The following is a 23,795-nucleotide window of genomic DNA, read 5'->3' as shown; positions in this document are numbered from 1 at the left end:
TTTCATGAGATGAGGGAATGGGGTCAGAAGCACAGGTGGCCAGAGCAGCACTTGACAGGAGGGAGGAGAGCTCCTCTGAGGATACTGCTGGGAAGGATGGGAGAGTAGCAGAGAGTGTTGAGAGCCGGGGGGTTGGAGAAGTGGGGGAAGTGACTTTGGGGAGGTCGGACCTGATGGATCTAATTTTGTTAATGAAGTAGGAGGCCAGATCGTTGAGGGTGAGGGAAGGAGGAGGGGGAGGAACTGGGGGCTTGAGAAGGGAGTTGAATGTATGGAACAGCTGGCGGGGGTGATGGGCATGGGTGTCGATAAGGGAGGAGAAATAGTTTTGTCCGGCAGAGGAGAGGGCTGAGTTAAGGCAGGAAAGGATAAACCTGAAGGGAACGAGGTTGGCATGGTGTTTAGACTTTCGCCAGCAGCGTTCGGCAGCTCGAGCATAAGAGCGAAGGAGGCGGACAGTGGCAGTGATCCAGGGCTGTGGGTTAGTGGTGCGAGAGCGGTGAAAGGAAAGGGGAGCGAGTGAGTCTAGCTGAGTAGAAAGGGTAGAGTTGAGAGCAGTAATCTGATCATCAAGACTGGGTAGAGAGGAGAGGGCGGCGAGGTGGGGTGTGAGGCGCTCCGAGAGATGGATGGGGTCAAGAGAGCGGAGATCTCTGTGAGGGAGTAATATGGATTTACAGGGGAGAGGAGCGTGAGTGAGGAGGCAGGTGAGAAGATTATGATCAGCGAGAGGGATTTCAGCCATTTCCAATGGCTTCTTCCCCATTGACCTCAATTAGGCTTATGTCTCCCCATCCTAAAACCCCCCTCCCTTGACCCCAGGGCTCCCTCCAGCTATCGCCTCATCTCCCTCCTCTCCAAACTCCTTTGAGTCATCTTCACCCACTGTATCATCTCTCTCTGACCCCTCCACTCCTTCCCCTTCACTCCGCAGAAACCGCCCCCTCAAAGGCCACCGATGACATTCTTCTTGCCAAATCCAGCGGCGTCTCCTCCATTTTAATCCCCCTAGACCGCTCAGCTGCCTTGGACGCTGTGGACCACCCCCTTCTCGAAACGGTATCCAACTTCACTGACTATCCTCTCCTGGTTCCCCTCATCTCTCTGGCCGCTCAGTCTCGGTCTCCCACCCCCTAACTGTGGGGGTCCCTCCAGTTCTCGGTCCCCTCCTGTTCTCCATCTACACTCATTCCCTCGGGGAAATTCACTCCCACGGCTTCAATTTCCACGTCTAGTCAGGTGATACCCAAGTCCGCATCTCCAGCCCTGACCTCTCTCCCTCTCTCCAGGCTCACACCTCCTCCTGCCTTCGAGACATCTCTCCTTGGCTGTCCTCTCGTCACCTCAAGCTTAACATGTCCAAAACAGAGCTCCTTATCCTCCTCTCCCTGACTGTCCCATCTCTGTAGAGATCAATCAATCAATCGTATTTATTGAGCGCTTTTCTGTGTGCAGAGCACTGGACTAAGCGCTTGGGAAGTCCAAGGTGGCAACGTATAGAGCCAGTCCCTACCCAACAGTGGGCTCACAGTCTAAAAGGGGGAGACAGAGAACAAAACCAAACGTACTAACAAAATAAAATAAATAGAATAGATAGGTACAAGTAAAATAAATAAATAACAATAAGGATGGTATTTGTTAAGCGCTTACTAGGTGCAAAGCACCGGCACCACCATCCTTCCCATCTCACAAGCCCGGAAACTTGGCGTCACCCTTCACTCCTCTCTCTCATCCAACCCCCGTATTCAATCCTTCACCGAAATCCTGACGGTCCCACCTTCACGACATCCTCTCCATCCAAACTGCTCCCACATTAGTACGGTCACTCATCCTATCCCGCCTAGACTACCGCATCGGCCTCCTTTCTGACCGCCCAGCCTCCTGCCTCTCCCCAATCCAGTCCATGCTTCGGTCTGCTGCCCTGATTATCTTTCTACAGAAACGTTCAGGACATCACCCCCCTCCTCAAAAACCTCCAGCGGTTGCCTATCCACCTCCGTATCAAACAAAAACTCCTCCCTCTCGGCTTCAAGGCGGTCCATCCCCTCGCCTCCTCCTACCTCACCTCCCTTCTCTCCTTCTACAGCCCAGCCCGCGTACTTTGCTCCTCCGGTGCTAAACATCTCACCGGGCCTCGGTCTCGCCCGCCTCAAAAGCCTGGACCGCCCTCCCTCCTCAAATCCGACAGACGACTTTCCCTGCCTTCAGAGCCTTATTGAAGGCCCGTCTCCTCCACTTTTCCTCACCTCCCGCTCCCTTCTGCGGCGCCCTGTCTTGCTCCCTCTGCTCTTCCCCTCCCCGCGGCCCCGCGGCGCTTATGTAGGTAGTTTTATTTATTTGTAGTGACGTCTTTTTATTTCGAACGGTGGCTGCCCCACCCCCTCTAGACCGCGAGCCTGTTGTGGGCAGGGACTGTCACTGTTTATTGTGGTGGTGTACTTTCCCAAGTGCTTAGTACAGTGCTCTGCACATAGGAAGTGCTTAACGAATATAAGTGGAGGAATAATCGACCCCATACAATCTAGGGATTTAGCCGTTACCGCTTGGCACCTTATCCCAGGTCCCAGGCGTCCCCAATACGTACAACTCGGGGAAACCTTAGCCCCAATTAAACCGCTTCACAATCCAAGGACCTCGGGAATACGACTTACACCGTCTGATGCCTTCTGGATGATGATTCAGCCGAGCGGCTCGCTAAGAAAACCCTTCCCCACCAGGGCTGAGATTAAGACCTCGGGAGAAGATCCTCCCACCGTTCCGGAGCCAGATTTTCAAGGCCTAATTAACAGTGACCCCCTCAGTGAATAACCAAAGAAGCTGCTGAACTGGGGACGCAATCAAATCGGGCGGCGGACGATATGGATGTTGGGGAATTAACCGAACCTGCTCTAATCATCCGCAGCAAGGAAGGCGTTCCGTTTCCGCGCTGCAGTTCGTCACTGCAGAATACCCAAACCCAGGAAGTAGGAGAGGGAGTGGAGCTACTCTCTCCGTCCCAGCAGAAAAAAAAAATCTGGGATTTAAGGCGTGCATCGATTTTCAAGGAGGATGAAATGATAAAAAATATCTGACGAACTCCGATCCAGAGAGTTCAAAGGTGTGCAGAAGGAAACTCCGCTAAAAGGTACCGTATGAAGACAAGAAAGCTGCTCGATTGAAACTGGACTTCACCAAGTTCAAAACCCCACTTACACAGCTCTAGCCAATTGTCAGCTGTGTGACTTTGGGCAAGTCACTTAACTTCTCTGTGCCTCAGTTCCCTCATCTGTAAAATGGGGATGAAGACTGTGAGCCCCCCGTGGGACAACCTGATCACCTTGTCACCTCCCCAGCGCTTAGAACTGCGTATAGTAAGTGCTTAATAAATGCCATCATTATTATTATTATTACTGGCTGAGCCCGATGAAACCCAGGATGCCGCTGTCACCTCCATCCAACCCATCAGAATCCATCAGTCGTATTTATTGAGCGCTTCCCGGGTGCAGAACACTGGACTAAGCGCTTGGGAAGTCCAAGTTGGCAACACATAGAGACGGCCCCTACCCGACAGCGGGCTCGCGGTCTAGAAGAACCAGAAAGGGGTGACTGGCAGGAAGATACCTCAATCAATCAATCGATCAATTGTATTTATTGAGCGCTTACTGTGTGCAGAGCACTGGACTAAGCGCTTGGGAAGCCCAAGCTGGCAACATATAGAGACGGTCCCTACCCAACAGTGGGCTCACAGTCCTCGTGGCTAAACGTACGGTGGCCTGGGCCGCCCCTCGAGCCGCCCCGTGCCTTTACAGCGGAGGAAATGAAACCCTTTTAACTCACTCACTCAATCGTATTTATTGAGCGCTTACTGTGTGCAGAGCACCGTACTAAGCGCTTGGGAAGTACAAGTCGGCAACATATAGAGACGGTCCCTACCCGACAGCGGGCTCACAGTCTAGAAGGGGGAGACGGACAACGAAACGAAACATATGAACCAAATAAAATAGATAGAATAAATATATACCAGTAAAATAAATAGAGTAATAACTCTCCGATACTGATCCCAAGGAGGCAAAACACTCACCTAGAGAGGCCAGGTTTCCGTAATTTTCCAGCATCACGTCCCAGTACAGGTTGCACTGGGCGGGATCCAAATGCTTCCACTCCTCCGGGGTGAAGGACACGGCCACGTCCTCAAACGTCACCAGGCCCTGAAACACCGGGAGGCCTCCGGTCAGATCCTCGCGATCCCGGAGCCGGCCCTTCCTCCGGAGGGGCGGCCGGGGGAATGGGGAGGAAACTGAAACGGGCTTTGGGTCGGGCAACGGGAATGGGGTGGGATTCCCGGCCGGCGGAAGAGGCCGGAGGGAAGTCGAGAAAGGTGGAAGGAGCCCCGGCTTCTCCGTACTCCCCCGTGGCCGAGGGAACGTGGAGCAAACGAAAACGGGATTCCGGTCGGGCAGAGGGAATGGGGTGGCTTTCCCGGCCGGAGGGAAGTCGAGAAAGGTGGAAGGAGCCCCGGCTTACCTGAGCCCCGGCTTTCGGCGGCGTGCCCGCCATTGCCCGATCGCTGTACTCCCCTCTCGGGGAAGCGCAGGCTCATATGGAGCGGGCGGAGCTGAGGGGGGAGAAAAGAGCGACCGAGTGAGACCACACATATATATGTATATATGTTTGTACGTATTTATTACTCTATTTATTTATTTATTTTACTTGTACATTTCTATTCTATTTATTTTATTTTTATTTTGTTAGTATGTTTGGTTTTGTTCTCTGTCTCCCCCTTTTAGACTGTGAGCCCGCTGTTGGGTAGGGACTGTCTCTATAGGTTGCCACCTTGTACTTCCCAGGCGCTTAGTACAGTGCTCGGCACACAGTAAGTGCTCAATAAATATGATTGATTGAATGAATGAATGAATAAATATGATTGATTGAATGAATGAATAAATACGATTGAATGAATTAATTAATTTTGTTAATACATTTTGTTTTGTTGTCTGTCTCCCCCTTCTAGACTGTGAGCCCACTGTTGGGTAGGGACCGTCTCTAGATGTTGCCAACTTGGACTTCCCGAGCGCTTAGTCCAGTGCTCTGCACACAGTAAGCTCTCAATAAATACGACTGATTGATTGATTGACCAGTGCGCACCTCTGAGCCTGCTCCTCCCCCTGGAGTGTTTATTTTTTGACACTGGTATGTACCATTCAGAGGATATTTGTTACCTCATCTCTAAAATGGGAACTGAGGCCGTATGGAACAAGGACTGTGTCCAACCCAAATTGCTCGTGTCCACCCCGGCGCTTAGTACAGTCCCTCCTCCTCCTCCCCATCCCCCCCACCTTACTTCCTTTCCCTCCCCACAGTACCTGTATATATGTTTGTCCATATTTATTACTCTATTTTACTTTTACATGTATAAATGTATACATGTTTGTCCATACTTATTACTCTATTTATTTATTTTACTTGTACATATCTATTCTATTTATTTTATTTTGCTAGTATGTTTGGTTTTGTTGTCCATCTCCCCCTTCTAGACTGTGAGCCCACTGTTGGGTAGGGACCATCTCTCTATGTTGCCAACTTGGACTTCCCAAGCGCTTAGTCCAGTGCTCTGCACACAGTAAGCGCTCAGTAAATACGATTGATTGAATGAATGAATAAATACGATTGATTGAATGAATGAATAAATACGATTGAATGAATGAATTAATTTTGTTAATATGTTTTGTTTTGTTGTCTGTCTCCCCCTTCTAGACTGTGAGCCCGCTGTTGGGTAGGGACTGTCTCTATATGTTGCCAACTTGGACTTCCCGAGCGCTTAGTCCAGTGCTCCGCACACAGTAAGCGCTCAGTAAATACGACTGATTGATTGATTGACCAGTGACCACCTATGAGCCTGCTCCTCCCCCTGGAGTGTTTATTTTTTGACACTGGTATGTACCATTCAGAGGATATTTGTTACCTCATCTGTAAAATGGGAATTGTTACCTCATCTGTAAAATGGGAACTGAGGCCGTATGGAACAAGGACTGTGTCCAACCCAATTTGCTCGTGTCCACCCCGGCGCTTAGTACAGTCCCTCCTCCTCCTCCCCATCCCCCCGCCTTACTTCCTTCCCCTCCCCACAGTACCTGTATATATGTTTGTCCATATTTATTACTCTATTTTACTTGTACATGTATATATGTATATGTGTTTGTACGTATCTATTACTCTATTTATTTTACTTGTACATATCTATTCTATTTATTTTATTTTGATTTTATTTTGTTAGTATGTTTGGTTTTGTTCTCTGTCTCCCCCTTTTAGACTGTGAGCCCACTGTTGGGTAGGGACTGTCTCTATATGTTGCCAACTTGGACTTCCCAAGCGCTTAGTACAGTGCTCTGCACACAGTAAGCGCTCACTAAATACGATTGATTGATTGATTGATTGATTGACCAGTGACCACCTCTGAGCCTGCTCCTCCCCCTGGAGTGTTTATTTTTTGACACTTCAGAGGATATTTGTTATCTCATCTGTAAAATGGGAACTGAGGCCGTGAGCCCCATGTGGAACAAGGACTGTGTCCAACCCGGCGCTTAGTACAGTCCCTCCTCCTCCTCCCCATCCCTCCGCCTTACTTCCTTCCCCTCCCCACAGTACCTGTATATATGTTTGTCCATATTTATTACTCTATTTTACTTGTACATGTATATATGTTTGTCCATATTTATTACTCTATTTTACTTGTACATGTATATATGCATATGTTTGTCCATATTTATTACTCTATTTTACTTGTACATGTATATATGTTTGTCCATATTTATTACTCTATTTATTCATTTTACTTGTACATATCTATTCTATTTATTTTATTTTTATTTTATTTTGTTAGTATGTTTGGTTTTGTTCTCTGTCTCCCCCTTTTAGACTGTGAGCCCACTGTTGGGTAGGGACTGTCTCTCTATGTTGCCAACTTGGACTTCCCAAGTGCTTAGTACAGTGTTTTGCACACAGTAAGTGCTCAATAAATATGACTGATTGAATGAATGAATAAATATGATTGATTGAATGAATGAATAAATACGATTGAATGAATGAATTAATTTTGTTAATATGTTTTGTTTTGTTGTCTGTCTCCCCCTTCTACACTGTGAGCCCACTGGTGGGTAGGGACCATCTCTATATGTTGCCAACTTGTACTTCCCAAGCGCTTAGTCCAGTGCTCTGCACACAGTAAGCGCTCACTAAATACGATTGATTGATTGATTGATTGACCAGTGACCACCTCTGAGCCTGTTCCTCCCCCTGGAGTGTTTATTTTTTGACACTTCAGAGGATATTTGTTACCTCATCTGTAAAATGGGAATTGAGGCCGTGAGCCCCATGTGGAACAAGGACTGTGTCCAACCCAATTTGCTCGTGTCCAACCCGGCGCTTAGTACAGTCCCTCCTCCTCCTCCCCATCCCCCCGCCTTACCTCCTTCCCCTCCCCACAGTACCTGTATATATGTTTGTCCATACTTATTACTCTATTTTACTTGTACATGTATATATGTTTGTCCATATTTATTACCCTATTTTACTTGTACAAGAAGCAGCGTGGCTCAATGGAAAAGAGCCCGGGCTTTGGAGTCAGAGGTCATGGGTTCAAATCCCGGCTCTGCCAATTGTCAGCTGTGAGACTTTGGGCAAGTCACTTAACTTCTCTGTGACTCAGTTACCTCATCTGTAAAATGGGGATGAAGACTTGTGAGCCCCACGTGGGACAACCTGATTACCTTGTAACCTCCCCAGCGCTTAGAACGGTGCTTTGCACATAGTAAGCGCTTAATAAATGCCATTATTATTATTATTACATGTACATATGTAGATGTTTGTCCACATTTATTACTCTATTTATTTATTTATTTTACTTGTACATATCTATTCTACTTATTTTTTTAGTATGTTTGGTTTTTTCTCTGTCTCCCCCTTTTAGACTGGGAGCCCACTGGTGGGTAGGGACTGTCTCTCTATGTTACCGACTTGTACTTCCCAATAATAATAATAATAATAATAATAATAATAATGTTGGTATTTGTTAAGCGCTAACATAGTGTTGTGATGACCCAGCCAAGAGGTAAAAGTCTCAGTTGTATTTTCAACACAGAGAACTGTACGTGCCCAGGCTTTAGGATTGAGGAACCATCCATGAATGCCTTCTGCTGTACTCTATAGACAAGAAGCTCTTTGTGGGCAGGGAATGTGTCGACCAACTGTGCTGTACTGTGCTCTCCCAAGTGCTTAGTATAGTGCTCTGCATACCGTAAACACTCAATCAATCAATCAATCGTATTTATTGAGCGCTTACTGTGTGCAGAGCACTGGACTAAGCGCTTGGGAAGTCCAAGGTGGCAACATCTAGAGATGGTCCCTACCCAACAGTGGGCTCGCAGTCTAGAAGGGGGAGACAGACAACAAAACAAAACATATTAACAAAATAAAATCAATAGAATAGATATGTACAAGTAAAATAAATAGAGTAATAAATACGTACAAACATATATACATCTATACAGGTGCTGTGGGGAAGGGAAGGAGGTAAGGCGGGGGGGCTCAATACCACTTCTTCGTCACGGAGTTTGCCTTAAAGCCGCATAACCATTAATCAGTTTGTCTTTAACAAAAGGAAAAGGGTACATAATAATTACAATAATGATGGCATTTATTAAGCGCTTACTATGTACAAAGCACTGTTTTAAGCGCTGGGGAGGTTACAAGGTGATCAGGTTGTCCCACGGGGGGCTCACAGTTTCAATCCCCATTTTCCAGATAAGGGAACTGAGGCCCAGAGAAGTGAAGTGACTCGCCCAAAGTCACCCAGCCGACAAGTGGCAGAGCCGGGATTCGAACCCATGACCTCGGACTCCAAAGCCCAGGCTCTTTCCACTGAGCCACGCCGCTTCTACATCATAATAATGATGGCATTTGTTAAGCGCTTACTATGTGCAAAGCACTGTTCTAAGCGCTTTCTACATATATAGTATATGTATATATGTTTGTACGTATTTATTACTCTATTTTACTTGTACATATCCATTCTATTTATTTTATTTTGTTAATATGTTTTGCTTTGTTCTCTGTCTCCCCCTTCTAGACTGTGAGCCCACTGTTGGGTAGGGACCGTCTCTATGTGTTGCCAACTAGGACTTCCCAAGCGCTTAATAAATACTCAATAAATACGATTGATTGATTGAAAGCAGGAATGGTCTAATTATGACACAAAAAGTGTGACAAGTCAAGTACGAACAGTCAGCCATCTCTGCTTCAAGCAAAATGCCAACCCATGTACTCCAACACGATAAACCCTTAGGCTTCTCGAGCTTTCTGAGACGGGATTATTAATCGCAGCTCAGAATCTGTGTATATACGTTTGTACATATTTATTACTCTATTGATTTTACTTGTACAAATCTATTCTATTTATTTTATTTTGTTAACATTTTTTGTTTTGTTCTCCGTCTCCCCCTTTTAGACTGTGAGCCCACTGTTGGGTAGGGACCGTCTCTAGATGTTGCTAACTTGTACTTCCCAAGCGCTTAATAAATACTCAATAAATACGTTTGATTGATTGATCGATTGAAAGCAGGAATGGTCTAATTATCACACAAAAAGTGTGACGAGTCAAGTACCAACAGTTAGCCATCTCTGCTTCAAGCAAAATGCCAACCCATGTACTCCAACACGATGAGCCCTTAGGCTTCTCGAGCTTTCTGAGACGGGATTATTAATCGCAGCTCAGAATTTGTGTATATACGTTTGTACAGATTTATTACTCTATTTATGTATTTTACTTGTACAAATCTATTCTATTTTATTTTGTTAACATTTTTTGTTTTGTTCTCTGTCTCCCCCTTTTAGACTATGAGCCCACTGTTGGGTAGGGACCATCTCTATGTGTTGCCAACTTGGACTTCCCAAGCGCTTAATAAATACTCAATAAATATGACTGATTGATTGATTGATTGACTGATTGAAAGCTGGAATGGTCTAATTATCCCACAAAAAGTGTGACGAGTCAAGTACGAACAGTCAGCCATCTCTGCTTCAAGCAAAATGCCAACCCATGTACTCCAACACGATAAGCCCTTAGGCTTCTCGAGCTTTCTGAGATGGGATTATTAATCGCAGCTGAGAATTTGTGTATATATGTTTGTACATATTTATTACTCTATTTTACTTGTACATATCTATTCTATTTATTTTATTTCGTTAATATGTTTTGCTTTGTTCTCTGTCTCCCCCTTCTAGACTGTGAGCCCACTGTTGGGTAGGGACCGTCTCAATGTGTTGCCAACTTGGACTTCCCAAGCGCTTAATAAATACTCAATAAATATGATTGATTGATTGATTGACTGATTGAAAGCAGAAATGGTCTAATTATCACACAAAAAGTGTGACAAGTCAAGTACAAACAGTTAGCCATCTCTGCTTCAACCAAAATGCCAACCCATGTACTCCAACACGATAAGCCCTTAGGCTTCTCGAGCTTTCTGAGACGGGATTATTAATTGCAGCTCAGAATTTGTGTATATACGTTTGTACATATTTATTACTCTATTTTACTTGTACATATTTATTCTATTAATTTTATTTTGTTAATATTTTTTGTTTTGTTCTCCGTCTCCTCCTTTTAGACTGTGAGCCCGCTGTTGGGTAGGGACCGTCTCTAGATGTTGCTAACTGGTACTTCCCAAGCGCTTAATAAATACTCAATAAATACGTTTGATTGATTGATTGATTGATTGAAAGCAGGAATGGTCTAATTACCACACAAAAAGTGTGACGAGTCAAGAACGAACAGTCAGCCATCTCTGCTTCAAGCAAAATGCCAACCCATGTACTCCAACACGATAAGCCCTTAGGCTTCTCAAGCTCTCTGAGACGGGATTATTAATCGCAGCTCAGAATTTGTGTATATACGTTTGTACATATTTATTACTCTATTTTACTTGTACAAATCTATTCTATTTATTTTATTTTGTTAACATTTTTTGTTTTGTTCTCTGTCTCCCCCTTCTAGACTGTGAGCCCACTGTTGGGTAGGGACCGTCTCTATGTGTTGCCAACTTGGACTTCCTAAGCGCTTAATAAATACTCAATAAATACATTTGATTGATTGATTGATTGACTGAAAGCAGGAATGGTCTAATTATCACACAGAAAGTGTGACAAGTCAAGTTCGAACAGTCAGCCATCCCTGCTTCACGCAAAATGCCAACCCATGTACTCCAACACGATAAGCCCTTAGGCTTCTCGAGCTTTCTGAGACGGGATTATTAATCGCAGCTCAGAATTTGTGTATATACATTTGTACATATTTATTACTCTATTTTACTTGTACAAATCTATTCTATTTATTTTATTTTGTTAACATTTTTTGTTTTGTTCTCTGTCTCCCCCTTCTAGACTGTGAGCCCACTGTTGGGTAGAGACCGTCTCTATGTGTTGCCAACTTGGACTTCCCAAGCGCTTAATAAATACTCAATAAATACGTTTGATTGATTGATTGATTGAAAGCAGGAATGGTCCAATTATCCCACAAAAAGTGTGATGAGTCAAGTACCAACAGTTAGCCATCTCTGCTTCAAGTAAAATGCCAACCCATGTACTCCAACACGATAAGCCCTTAGGCTTCTCGAGCTTTCTGAGACGGGATTATTAATCGCAGCTCAGAATCTGTGTATATACGTTTGTACATATTTATTACTCTATTTATTTTACTTGTACAAATCTATTCTATTTTATTTTATTAACATTTTTTGTTTTGTTCTCCGTCTCCCCCTTTTAGACTGTGAGCCCGCTGTTGGGTAGGGACCGTCTCTATGTGCTGCCAACTTGGACTTCCCAAGCGCTTAATAAATACTCAATAAATACGTTTGATTGATTGATTGACTGAAAGCAGGAATGGTCTAATTATCACACAGAAAGTGTGACGAGTCAAGTACGAACAGTTAGCCATCTCTGCTTCAAGCAAAATGCCAACCCATGTACTCCAACACGATAAGCCCTTAGGCTTCTCGAGCTTTCTGAGACGGGATTATTAATTGCAGCTCAGAATTTGTGTATACACGTTTGTACATACTTATTACTCTATTTATTTTACTTGTCCAAATCTATTCTATTTATTTTATTTTGTTAATATTTTTTGTTTTGTTCTCTGTCTCCCCCTTTTAGACTGGGAGCCCACTGTTGGGTAGGGACTGTCTCCAGATGTTGCCAACTTGGACTTCCCTAGTCCAGTGCTCTGCACACAGTAAGCGCTCAATAAATACGATTGATTGATTGATTGATTGACTGATTGAGAAGCCACAGACAAGTCACAGAGCAGAAGCAGAATGGGCTGGACCTCGGAGACGCCCAATCAATCAATCAGTCGTATTTAGTGAGCGCTTACTGTGTGCAGAGCACTGGACTAAGCGCTTCGGCAAGGACTAAAAGCTACACAACTCCAGAGAGGCAATCTCCAAGTCCATCGAAACGGCACATCCATTACGTTTGCTTCATCCCACTTATCACAAGGACTTGGCTCGCCTAATGACAACTCAACGAACGATAATTACGTATACGCGGCCATGAGGGCGGGAGAATGTTTTCTTTGGCGCCTAATGAATTCAAATCAGATGCTGTACCTGCTTGCTCTCCTCCTTGATCCGCCACTCCCCAAACGATAATAATAGTAATTCTGGTACTTGCTCAGCGATTTTTACGTGTCGACTGAACCGAACGCCGGGGCGGAAACGGGATAATCGGGTCGGACGCGGTCCCTGCCCCACAGAGCAGGAGGGAGAACAGGCATTTCATCTCCATTTAACGTCTCTCTGTGTGGCCAACTCGTACTTCCCCAGCGCTTTGCACAGAGGAAGCGCTCAACAGATACGACTGAAGGAATGAATTTAACAGCTGAGGAAACTGAGGCGGAGAGAAGCGACTTGGCCAGGGAGGAGGCAGAAATGGGATTGGAACCCACTTTCTCCGACCTCCGGGCCTGTGGTGGTGGCACTACGGCGTGTCGCTTCTCTACGGACGAATTCACACCCCTCAGGATGTGTTTCACTTGAAGCGGAGGGGACGATGAAGCGGAAATGACCTGAAAACTTATATATGTATAAGTATATATATGTATATATATGTATATAGTATATACATATATATATATATAAGCACTGGACTTATATATATATAAGCACTGGACTTGTGTGTATATATATATATACACACACACACACACATATACATATATACACATATATACATATATATATACATATATCCTGTATATATGTTTGCACATATTTGTTACTCTATTTTACTTGTACATATCTATTCTATTTATTTCCTTTTGTTAGTACGTTTGGTTTTGTTCTCTGTCTCCCCCTTTTAGACTGTGAGCCCACTGTTGGGTAGGGAGTGTCTCTAGATGTTGCCAATTTGTACTTCCCAAGCGCTTAGTACAGTGCTCTGCACATAGTAAGCGCTCAATAAATACGACTGATGATGATGATGATGATGATGAAGAAAACAGGGAGAAATACGGAACAGAAATTCCAGCCAAAGGCCTACTTAGACCGGGAACCTCATATGGGTCAGGGGATCAATCAATCATATTTATTGAGCGCTTACTATGTGCAGAGCACTGTACTAAGCGCTTGATGGTATCTGGGGTTGGTATCTGACCTGATTTTAACGTCTATCTAGTCCGGTGGTTACGACAGCGCTCGGCACGTAGCGAGCGCTTAAAAGGCCAAAGGCGGACGGCGTGACTTGGTGGGGCAGGGTTCTAATCCCACATCTTCCGACTCCGCCACGTATCCGCTGTGTGATCTTGGGCAAGTCACTTACCTTCTCTGGGCCTCAGTTCCCTCATCTGTAAAAATGGGGATTAAGACTGGGAGCCCCGCGTGGGACAACCTGATCACCCTGTATCCTCCCCAGCATTTAGAACAGTGCTTTGCACATAGTAAGCGCTTAATAAATGCCAAGTATTATTATTATTATCTTCCACTTGCCTGCTGTGTGACCTTGGCCGAGTCACTCGATTCATCTGTCACTCAAGCCCCCTTCTAGCCTGTGAGCCCGCTGTTGGGTAGGGACTGTATGTGTTGCCGACTTGGACTTCCCAAGCGCTTAGTACAGTGCTCTGCACACAGTAAGCGCTCAATAAATACGACTGATTGATTGATCTGCGCCTCAGTCACCTCATCCCCAAAACGGGGATTAAGGCGCTGAGCCCAACGAGGGACAGGGGCCGTGCCCAGCCTGATTAGCTCGTATCTACCCTGGCGATTAAAACAGAGCGCTTAACAAATACCATCATTACTATTATCACCCAAATCCATTTTTATTATCATTAAAGATCTACAAATCATCAGTGATCAAACCCACGGACGGCGAAGAGTTCGTGAGGGCTCGGGGAGAAAGGCAGACGTGGCATGGCGTGACGGACGGAGCACGGGCCTCGGCGTCAGACGCTCATGGGCTCCAAACCCAACTCCCTCGCTTGTCGGCTGTGTGACCCTGGGCGAGTCGCTTCACTTCTCTGTGCCTCAGTTACCTCATCTGTAAAATGGGGATTGAGACTGGGGGCCCTGTGTGGGACGGGGGCCGTATCCAACCCGCTTAGTAGGGTGCCCGGTGCAAAGTAAGTGTTTAACACAATTATTATCAGAGGGCACAGGAGAGAGTGCTGGATTTTTTCCGCAACAAAGGGGCGTGGGAATCAATCGATCGATCGTATTTATTGAGCGCTTACTGTGTGCAGAGCACTGTACTAAGCGCTTGGGAAGTCCAAGTTGGCAACATAGAGAGACAGAATCAGCAAAACACACAGAAAGAATGATCTGAGATGCACAGGCCCAAGTAGGAAACTCACAAGAGTATCAGGGGGCATCTCCACAAAATACGCTCTTGGTAAGCACGGATTGTGCTTGTGCCGTGCAATGCACTCGAAAAGTGTGTACTCTCACAACTGTCATCATCGATCGTATTTATTGAGCGCTTCCTGTGTGCAGAGCACTGGACTAAGCGCTTGGGAAGTCCAAGTTGGCAACGTATAGAGACGGTCCCGACCCAACAGTGGGCTCACAGTCTAAAAGAGTCTAAACTACAAAGGAGTGTAGACTGTAAGACCGCTGTTGGGTCGGGACCGTCTCTATATGTTGCCGACTTGGACCTCCCAAGCGCTTAGTACAGTGCTCGGCACACAGGAAGCGCTCAATAAATACGACTGAATGAATGGTGCGTAGTCAACAGCATTGAGAGTAGCGCAGCACACCAGAAGGGGAAGAAGAAAGAAGATGTCCATGGATTTGGAGAGAAGATTATGTACACATAAGAGTATGTATTTAAGCGCTTAGTACAGTGCTCTGCACACAGTAAGCGCTCAAGAAATATGATTGATTGATTATGTATCATATTATTATGAAGGGAAGCAGCGTGGCTCCAATAAATATGATTGATTGATTGATTATGTATCATATTATTATGAAGGGAAGCAGCGTGGCTCCAATAAATATGACTGATTGATTGATTATGTATCATATTATTATGCAGGGAAGCAGCGTGGCTCAGCGGAAAGAGCCCGGGCTTTGGAGTCAGAGGTCACGGGTTCAAACCCCGGCTCCGCCACTTGTCAGCTGGGTGACTTTGGGCAAGTCACCTCACTTCTCTGGGCCTCAGTTCCCTCATCTGTCAAATGGGGATGAAGACTGTGAGACAACCTGATCACCTTGGAACCTCCCCAGCGCTTAGAACAGTGCACTGCGCGTAGTAAGTGCTTCATAAATGCCATTATTATTATTATTAGACCATAAATCAATATGTGAGCCCCCCAGGGGACAACCTGATCACCTTGGAACCTCCCCAGCGCTTAGAACAGTGCACTGCACGGAGTAAGTGCTTTATAAATGCCATTATCATTATTATTAGACCCTAAATCAATATTAATATCACTTAATACATAATATATCAAACTGAAAGCTACCAATGAGAAAATCTGGGGGGGAGGCTCTGTAAGGAAGTACAAGAAATACCTTTAAGGAGTCAAAAATCCATACTTAGCCATAAAAAAAGGACTGACTCTATAGTCACAGTTTTTAGACTGTGAGCCCACTGTTGGGTAGGGACTGTCTCTATATGTTGCCAATTTGTACTTCCCAAGCGCTTAGTACAGTGCTCTGCACACAGTGAGCGCTCACTAAATACGATTGATGATGACTCTACGTTATCTGAAGGGCCTCAAGACAGAGCTCTGGACAACTATTCCCTCACGTCACTTAACCATAGTGCGGCAGGAGCCAAAAGATTCCCCCACACCCTGGATATCATCGGGATCACGGGAAACGGGAAAAAAACCTTCCGTTAAATGCGACCAGAGACTATCCGGACTTGGTGTGCTTGTACATATCTATTCTATTTATTTTATTTTGTTAGTATGTTTGGTTTTGTTCTCTGTCTTCCCCTTTTAGACTGTGAGCCCACTGTTGGGTAGGGACTGCCTCTATATGTTGCCAATTTGTACTTCCCACGCGCTTAGTACAGTGCTCTGCACAGAGTAAGCGCTCAATAAATACGCTCAATAAATGATGATGATGACCGGAGACTATCTGGACTTGGGGTGCTAGGGGCAGGTACCGTCAATCAATCAATTGCATTTACTGAACGCTCAACTGCGCTCAGAGCAGTTTTCTAAGCGCTTGGGGAGAGATCTTGGAAAAAACAAAATCATCCCACGGTTACGACTGAGCAGAACTGGAGGAGGGGAACTAAAATGGTCAGAGGCACGGAAACCTTCCATCATCATCATCAATCGTATTTATTGAGCGCTTACTGTGTGCAGAGCACTGGACTAAGCGCTTGGGAAGTACAAATTGGCAACGTACAGAGACAGTCCCTACCCAACAGCGGGCTCACACACAAGGAAGACTCAGAGGGAAGGGAGGAGGGAGGGACCACGAGCCGAAAGGCATCGAACTCGGTACCTTTTGGTGAGGATCGGCCTCGGAGCGGAGAACAACTCGAACTGGTCCCGGGATGCTCGGTCAAGTGCACTTCCCACCCGGCTGCGCAGGCCAGGACCTGAGGCGGAGAGGGTTTGAGGGAATTAAACCGGGAATCGCCTTTTAATTTACGATCTCAGACTGGATAACATTCAACATTCCCCACCAAAGGAGAGCAGAAAGGAGCACCAGGGACTCACTCCTGAGAGCGGAGGGCATCAGGGACTGCCTGGAAAACTCATTTGCTGCCAAGGTTTCAACTCTCCTCTCTGGGTGGTTGATTCCCAAACCTACGTTTCCGACACTGATCTTTTTCCTTAATATCTTATTATTATTATTATTTCCTTCTCTGGAGTCTCAAGTTTCCTGCTGCCTTCCGGACATCCCACCAACGCCTCAACCTTAACACGTCCAAAACGGAACTTCTCATCATCCCACCCTAACCCTCTCCTCCCCCTGACTTTCCAGTCACTGAAGAAAACACCACTACCAGCTTTTTCCTTGACTCATCTCTCTCCTTCGACCCACATTTTCGGCCTGTTCTCAAATCCCGTCGGTTCTCCCTTCACAGCATCTCCAGGACCCGGCTCTTCACCTCCATCCAAACTGCTCCCGTTCCTGTCCAAGTATATATTCATTCATTCAATCGCATTTATTGAGCGCTTACTGTGTGCGGAGCACTGTACTAAGCGCTTGGGAAGTCCAAGTTGGCAACCTAGAGAGACGGTCAGCTTATGATTTGGGAAGGGAGACCAGCTCTAGAGTAAAATATAATGGGGGGAGCAGGAAGGTGTCTGATCTACACACCACATCCCTTGGGAACAGACAGACAAATAGTCAGACAGACAGACAAACAGTCTTTTAGACTGTGAGCCCACTGTTGGGTAGGGACTGGCTCTATATGTTGCCAATCTGTACTTCCCAAGCGCTTAGTACAGTGTTCGGCACACAGTCAGCGCTCAATAAATACGACTGATTGATTGATTGATTGACAGGGAAGAAGCAGCAGCCATGGAGCAAGTGTCCTTTTGCTTGCTTTGAAAACATTTTGGTTTTCATGCAATGGGTGGTTTGGGCCCAGCACCACCTAGGCAGGGCCCAGCAGACCTCTCAAATGTTTCCTTTGCATATACGGCTCACGCTTTCTTTAAAATTATATTTGTTAAAGCATTTACTATTTGCCAGGCCCTGTATTAAGCACTGAAGGAGAGAAGTGATAATGTTGTATATCTCGTGCCCCACCTCGACTATCGTATCAGCCTCCTCGCTGACCTCCCTGCCTCCAGTCCAGGCTACACTCTGCTACCCGGATCATTTTTCTAAATACAAGTTTCACGCTTGACACCCCGCTTCTCAAAAACCACCAACGGTTGTCCAACCAACTACTCACCATCACCCTTAAGGCACTCCATCGGCTTTCCCTCTCTGATTAAACCTCGCTCATCTCAACCCTCACGCTCTGCTCCTCTAATATTAACCCCCCGTGCCTCCAACTCATCTTTTACACCGCTGAATTCTTCCTCACGTCGGCCCTCGGGCTTGGAACTCCCTCCCCTTCCACCACCCTCTTCATCTTCACCCAGACTGAGCCCCCTCCTTCCTCCTTCCCTTCCCCACAGCACCTGTACAGATGTTTGTACGCATTTATTAATCTATTTATTTATTTGTACATATTTATTCTATTTATTTGATTTTGCTAATATGTTTTGTTTTGTTCTCTGCCTCCCTCTTCTAGACTGTGAGCCCACTGTTGGGTAGGGACCGTCTCTATATGTTGCCAACTTGGACTTCCAAGCGCTTAGTACAGTGCTCTGCACAATAAATACGATTGACTGATTGATTGATTGATCTTCAAAAACCTTTCCTTCAGTAAATCTTCCCCACTAAGCTCTCTTTTCCCCACTCTAGTCACTCTCCCTTCTGCATCGCCTGTGTACTTTGGTCCGTTCCCTTTAATCACTCTGATATTCACCCCACCTCCAGCCCCACGACACTTACGAACACACTCTGCCCCTTTCCCTAACTGTAATTTCTTTTCTTGTCTCCTCTATTAGATTGTAAATTCCTGCAGGACAGGTATCAAACCTACCCACTCTGACGTACCCCCAACTGCCTAGTTCAGCGCTCCGCACGGAGGAAGCGCTCAGTAAATACCACTGACTGACTGGGAAGTCCAAGTTGGCAACATCTAGAGACGGTCCCTACCCAACAGCGGGCTCACAGTCTAGAAGGGGTGACAGAGAACAAAACCAAACATATTAACAAAATAAAATAAATAGAATAGATATGTACAAGTAAAATAAATCAATAAATAGAGTAATAAATATGTACAAACGTATATACATATATACAGGTGCTGTGGGGAAGGGAAGGAGGTAAGATGGGGGGATGGAGAGGATTCATTCATTCATTCAATCGTATTCATTGAGCGCTTACTGTGTGCAGAACACTGCACTAAGCGCTTGGGAAGTCCAAGTTGGCAACATATAATAATAATAATGATGGTATTTGTTAAGCACTTACTATGTGCAAAGCACTGTTCTAAGCGCTGGTGAGGTTACAAGGTGATCAGGTTGTCCCACGGGGGGCTCACAGTTTTTTTTTTTAATCCCCATTTTCCAGATGAGGGAACTGAGGCCCAGAGAAGTTAAGCCACACAGCTGACAGTTGGCGGAGGCGGGATTTGAACCCATGACCTCTGACTCCAAAGCCCGGGCTCTTTCCACCGAGCCACGCTGCTTCTCCAAATCATACAGCTGGTCCCTACCCAACAGTGCTTAGTCCAGTGCTCTGCACACAGTAAGCGCTCAATAAATACGACTGATTGATTGATTGAATCAGAGGGTGATGCACGGAGAAGGCTGGAAACCAAAACTTCCTGCCCTCGCTCCCGCTTTCTTTTTCTGAGCAATGGGTCCCCAACAACTTTAACCTCCGAGGGACTGTCACCTGGAGAAACGAAACAGCTCCGGAAGGAAATCCGGGAAAGGGGTAACCCTTCCTTACGCAGCGGGGGGGCCGGGGGGCCACGAGCGGTTTCCCCCGGCTCTGCTTCTCTGAAAACAGGCCAAAACACCACCAGTGAGCCCCATTCATGTCCAGACTTGTTCATTCTCCTTCCCGCCCGGGGCTGCCCTGCCTTTCCGGGCTTCGCTGCGGCCCACGACGGCGGAATCGCGGTGCTATGAAGGAGGGCAGTGCTGGCAAGCAGGGTGGAACGGTTTCTGGTACATATTTATTACTCAATTTATTTATTTATTTATTTATTTATTTATTTATTTATTTTACTTGTACATTTCTATCCTATTTATTTTATTTTGTTGGTATGTTTGCTTCTGTTCTCTGTCTCCCCCTTTTAGACCGTGAGCCCGCTGTTGGGTGGGGACTGGCTCTATGTGTTGCCAATTTGTACTTCCCAAGCGCTCAGTACAGTGCTCTGCACATAGTAAGCGCTCAATAAATACGATTGATTGATTGATTGGTCCCCAACTCCCCGGTGGTCCATTCACCTCGCTCCCCCCCGCCCCACTCTCGGGCTTTTTTAGGGATCACCACCGGCTGGGTGGCGCGATCCAGTCACTTACCAGCTCGGGCCAAGTTGGGCTCCCAAGGGGTCAGCATGCGGTAGTGGGCCGTCTCCTAGCGAAACCTAGCAGGGGGTCGGCGTTCAGTACGCAATCAATCAATCAATCGTATTTATTGAGCGCTTACTATGTGCAGAGCACTGTACTAAGCGCTTGGGAAGTACAAATTGGCATCACATAGAGACAGCCCCTACCCAACAGTGGGCTCACAGTCTAAAAGTCTTTATTACGCAGGCTTAATAAAGATCTTATTAACGACCCCAAAGAGGCGGTGGCCTCTCGTGCGAGACGCCCCTCCGCCCCCCGTCGGACCCTGCTCCGGCCCGGAAGGGCTTGATGAGCCGCTGCCCGGATCGTTTTCCGATAAAATAATTCCGCACCCATCTCCCCACTCCTCAAAGAGTGGTCTCCCATCCATCTCCGCATCAAATAGAAACTCGCCGTCGGCTCTCCCTCCTCCTCCAACACAGCCCAGCCCGCGCACTTCATCCCTCTAACCCCAATCTACTTTTTGTGCATCGCTCTCATCATCATCAATCGCATTTATTGAGCGCTTACAGCGTGCAGAGCACTGCACTAAGCGCTTGGGAAGTACAAATTGGCACCACTCTCATCTTCAAAGACCTACTCGAAGCACATCTCCCCAAGGAAGCCTACCCTGACTGAGCTCTCATCCTCCCATGCCTTCTGCGGTCCTTACCCCCGAGCACTCTGATACGCTCACCGCAACCGCCCGGGCACTTAAGTACTCGGTTGTTTCCCGTTCGTTCACTCGATCGTATTATCGTATAATCGTATTATCGATAAATCGTATTTATCGAGCGCTTACTTGCGTGCGCAGCATTTTCCTAAGAGCTTGGGAAAGTACCCTATAACAATAAAACCCTCTCTATAATTCAGTTTACTTTCCCTCTGACTAGACGGCACGCTCTTTTTGGGCAGGAATCGGGTCTACCATCTGCACCGTACTTTCCCTCGCGCTCAGTACAGGGCTCTGCACAGAGTCACTGCTGCACAAATACCACTGATCGCTTGATTTGACATGGCAGGTTTACCACAATTACCGCAGCTGTGACTTCAGTGACTGTTGGCCTGAGCTCTGAGGAGCGAGAAGCAGCGTGGCTCAGTGGAAAGAGCCAGAGGTCATGGATTCGAATCTCAGCTCCGCCACACGTCTGCTGGGTGACCTCGGGCAAGTCCCTTCACTTCTCTGAGCCTCAGTACCCTCATCTGGAAAATGGGGATGAAGACTGTGAGCCCCATGTGGGACAACTTGATCACCTTGTATTCCCCCCCCCAGCGCTTAGACCAGTGCTCTGCACATAGTAAGTGCTTAACAAATGCCATCATTTCTTTCTTTCTCTTGCTCCTTTCATATTTCTCATCTTCCCTCAAGTGCATCACCAACCCCCTCCGCCCCCCACGCTTCCATTGGGGGCCAGGGACCGTATCTGTATTTTATCCAGGTATTCCTTTCCCAAACGTTTAGCCCTGGGTTTTGCCCACGGTAAACCCTTATATACTCTAACTACTACTCTTTTCCTTTCCTCATGTACATTTCTTCATCCAAGAACTTCCAAGTCCCGGGAGTGATCACATTCAGCTTTCCCCTGTAAGGTTCCCCCGCTGATTTCCTCTCTGCCCTCACCCCCTCGGGCTTCTCCGACCTCAGGGCCCCGGATTTAAGTCACGCTACCTCTTCCTCGAAGTCGTCTTCTGGAGTGGATTCCTTATTTTCCGCCCTGGTCCCAGCACCTGATTCAACAGAGAGAACGTACTCGTCACCTGTTCTTTGTGCTGAGAGAAAGGCAACCGCTAGCTGGGGAACGGGATCGTTTCAAGTCAGCTAATCACCACCGGGGCTTCAATACGTGGCTTGGAATAGCTGCAGAATACTCCTGCAGTGTGGACAGAAACAAGCAGGAGCAGATTTCAGTGGTGGAGACAAAGACGGGAAAGCCAATCGAGGGCGGTGGGGAAAATAATCCAATGTCTACTGCTCAAGAGAGGCTCCATAACGCCAGCCCATAAGATCCGTACGACACGGATACGGTATGAAAGAAATAACTGGGAATATTGAGGTTGCTCCCAGTGAAATAATTCTGTTGCCAAATTGCATTTTCCAAGCACTCAGTACGGTGCTCTGCACACATTAAGCGCTCAATAAATGCAGCTGAATGAATGCGGCTCGGTAGTTCATTTTCTCCCAACTTTTCATTTTAAAACACTACTTCCCCCTGGGCGTTGCTTGGGAGAAGGAAAGAGAAGCACGCTGGGTGGATGGGGGAAAAAAAATGAGATGAAAGGCCAAGAAGAAAAGGATTTTTAAGGGGGTAGAAAGAACCACAGGAGGGTCGGAGGAAAGCAGGGAATGGGTAAAAGAGGCAGTTTTCCAAGCGTAGGCGGATTTAGGGGGAGCGCTGAGAAACACACACATTCCCTCACAAAGAAACTTCACGGGAACACACGGTCACACACAAAAGGGAGAGAAAAGGAACCACATGCTCCTCCTGCGGCTGGTCGCGGGCACCAGTTTGGCTCTGAAGAGAAAGAGGAGGAGGAGGGAGGAAGGGGGTGGGGAGGGAAAATGGAAGGAAAATTTTTAAAAAAGGTGAAGAAAGCGGGGAAGGGGACGGTGGAGCCAAGGGGTTCCCGATCGGTCCATAAGTGGCCCCAAAAGATCCCGGATTGAGCATCTAATAACGCGTATGGGCAGGGACCGCGTCAGCTAATGCCGCTGCGGTGCGCTTTCCCGGGCGCTCGGTCCAGCGCCCTGCAGACTGTAAGCGCTCGATTAATCCCACTGATCGATTCCAGATCTCGCCATCCAAACGGGATCTGGGGAGCGAAGAAATCCGATCGGAAAGGAGATGAAGGGGGACAATGGTGGGGGGTGGAGGTGATGGGGTTGTCCGGCATTCCGGGCCCTGAGCTGCTGGCGGGGGGGCGGGGGGGAGGGAGGAGCCACCGGGCTGCAGCTGCACAAACGAATGAATGAACAAACGAACGAATGAAGGAGAAAAGTCATTCATTCAGTCGTATCTACTGAGCACTTGCTGTGTGCAGGCGCTGTACTGAGCGCTTGGGAAGTACCAGTCGGCAACAGGTCGAGACGGCCCCGCACCCAACAACGGGCTCCCGGTCTAGAAGGGGGGAGACGGGCAACAAAACCAAAGAAGTGGACAGGCGTCAAAACCACCAAAATAAA

At 46.8% G+C, this 23,795-nt stretch overlaps 1 protein-coding gene across 1 annotated transcript in view; it reads right to left on the bottom strand.

Moving 5' to 3' along the window:
• Window positions 1-23,415, bottom strand: part of LOC119941886 (zinc finger protein 665-like) — a 32,843-nt gene extending 9,428 nt beyond the window's left edge. The window contains 4 exon segments of the mRNA XM_038762416.1: window positions 4,061-4,187; window positions 4,504-4,594; window positions 16,986-17,082; window positions 22,284-23,415. Coding sequence (XP_038618344.1) covers window positions 4,061-4,187; window positions 4,504-4,536 — 160 coding nt within the window. The 5' untranslated portion in view covers window positions 4,537-4,594; window positions 16,986-17,082; window positions 22,284-23,415.
• Window positions 23,416-23,795: the final 380 nt, after the last annotated feature.

This window comes from Tachyglossus aculeatus, chromosome 21 (genome assembly GCF_015852505.1).
Source record: "Tachyglossus aculeatus isolate mTacAcu1 chromosome 21, mTacAcu1.pri, whole genome shotgun sequence".
Lineage (NCBI taxonomy): Eukaryota > Metazoa > Chordata > Mammalia > Monotremata > Tachyglossidae > Tachyglossus > Tachyglossus aculeatus.
Note: the sequence above shows the minus strand (reverse complement) of the source record. Positions and strands in the feature narration are given on the sequence as shown.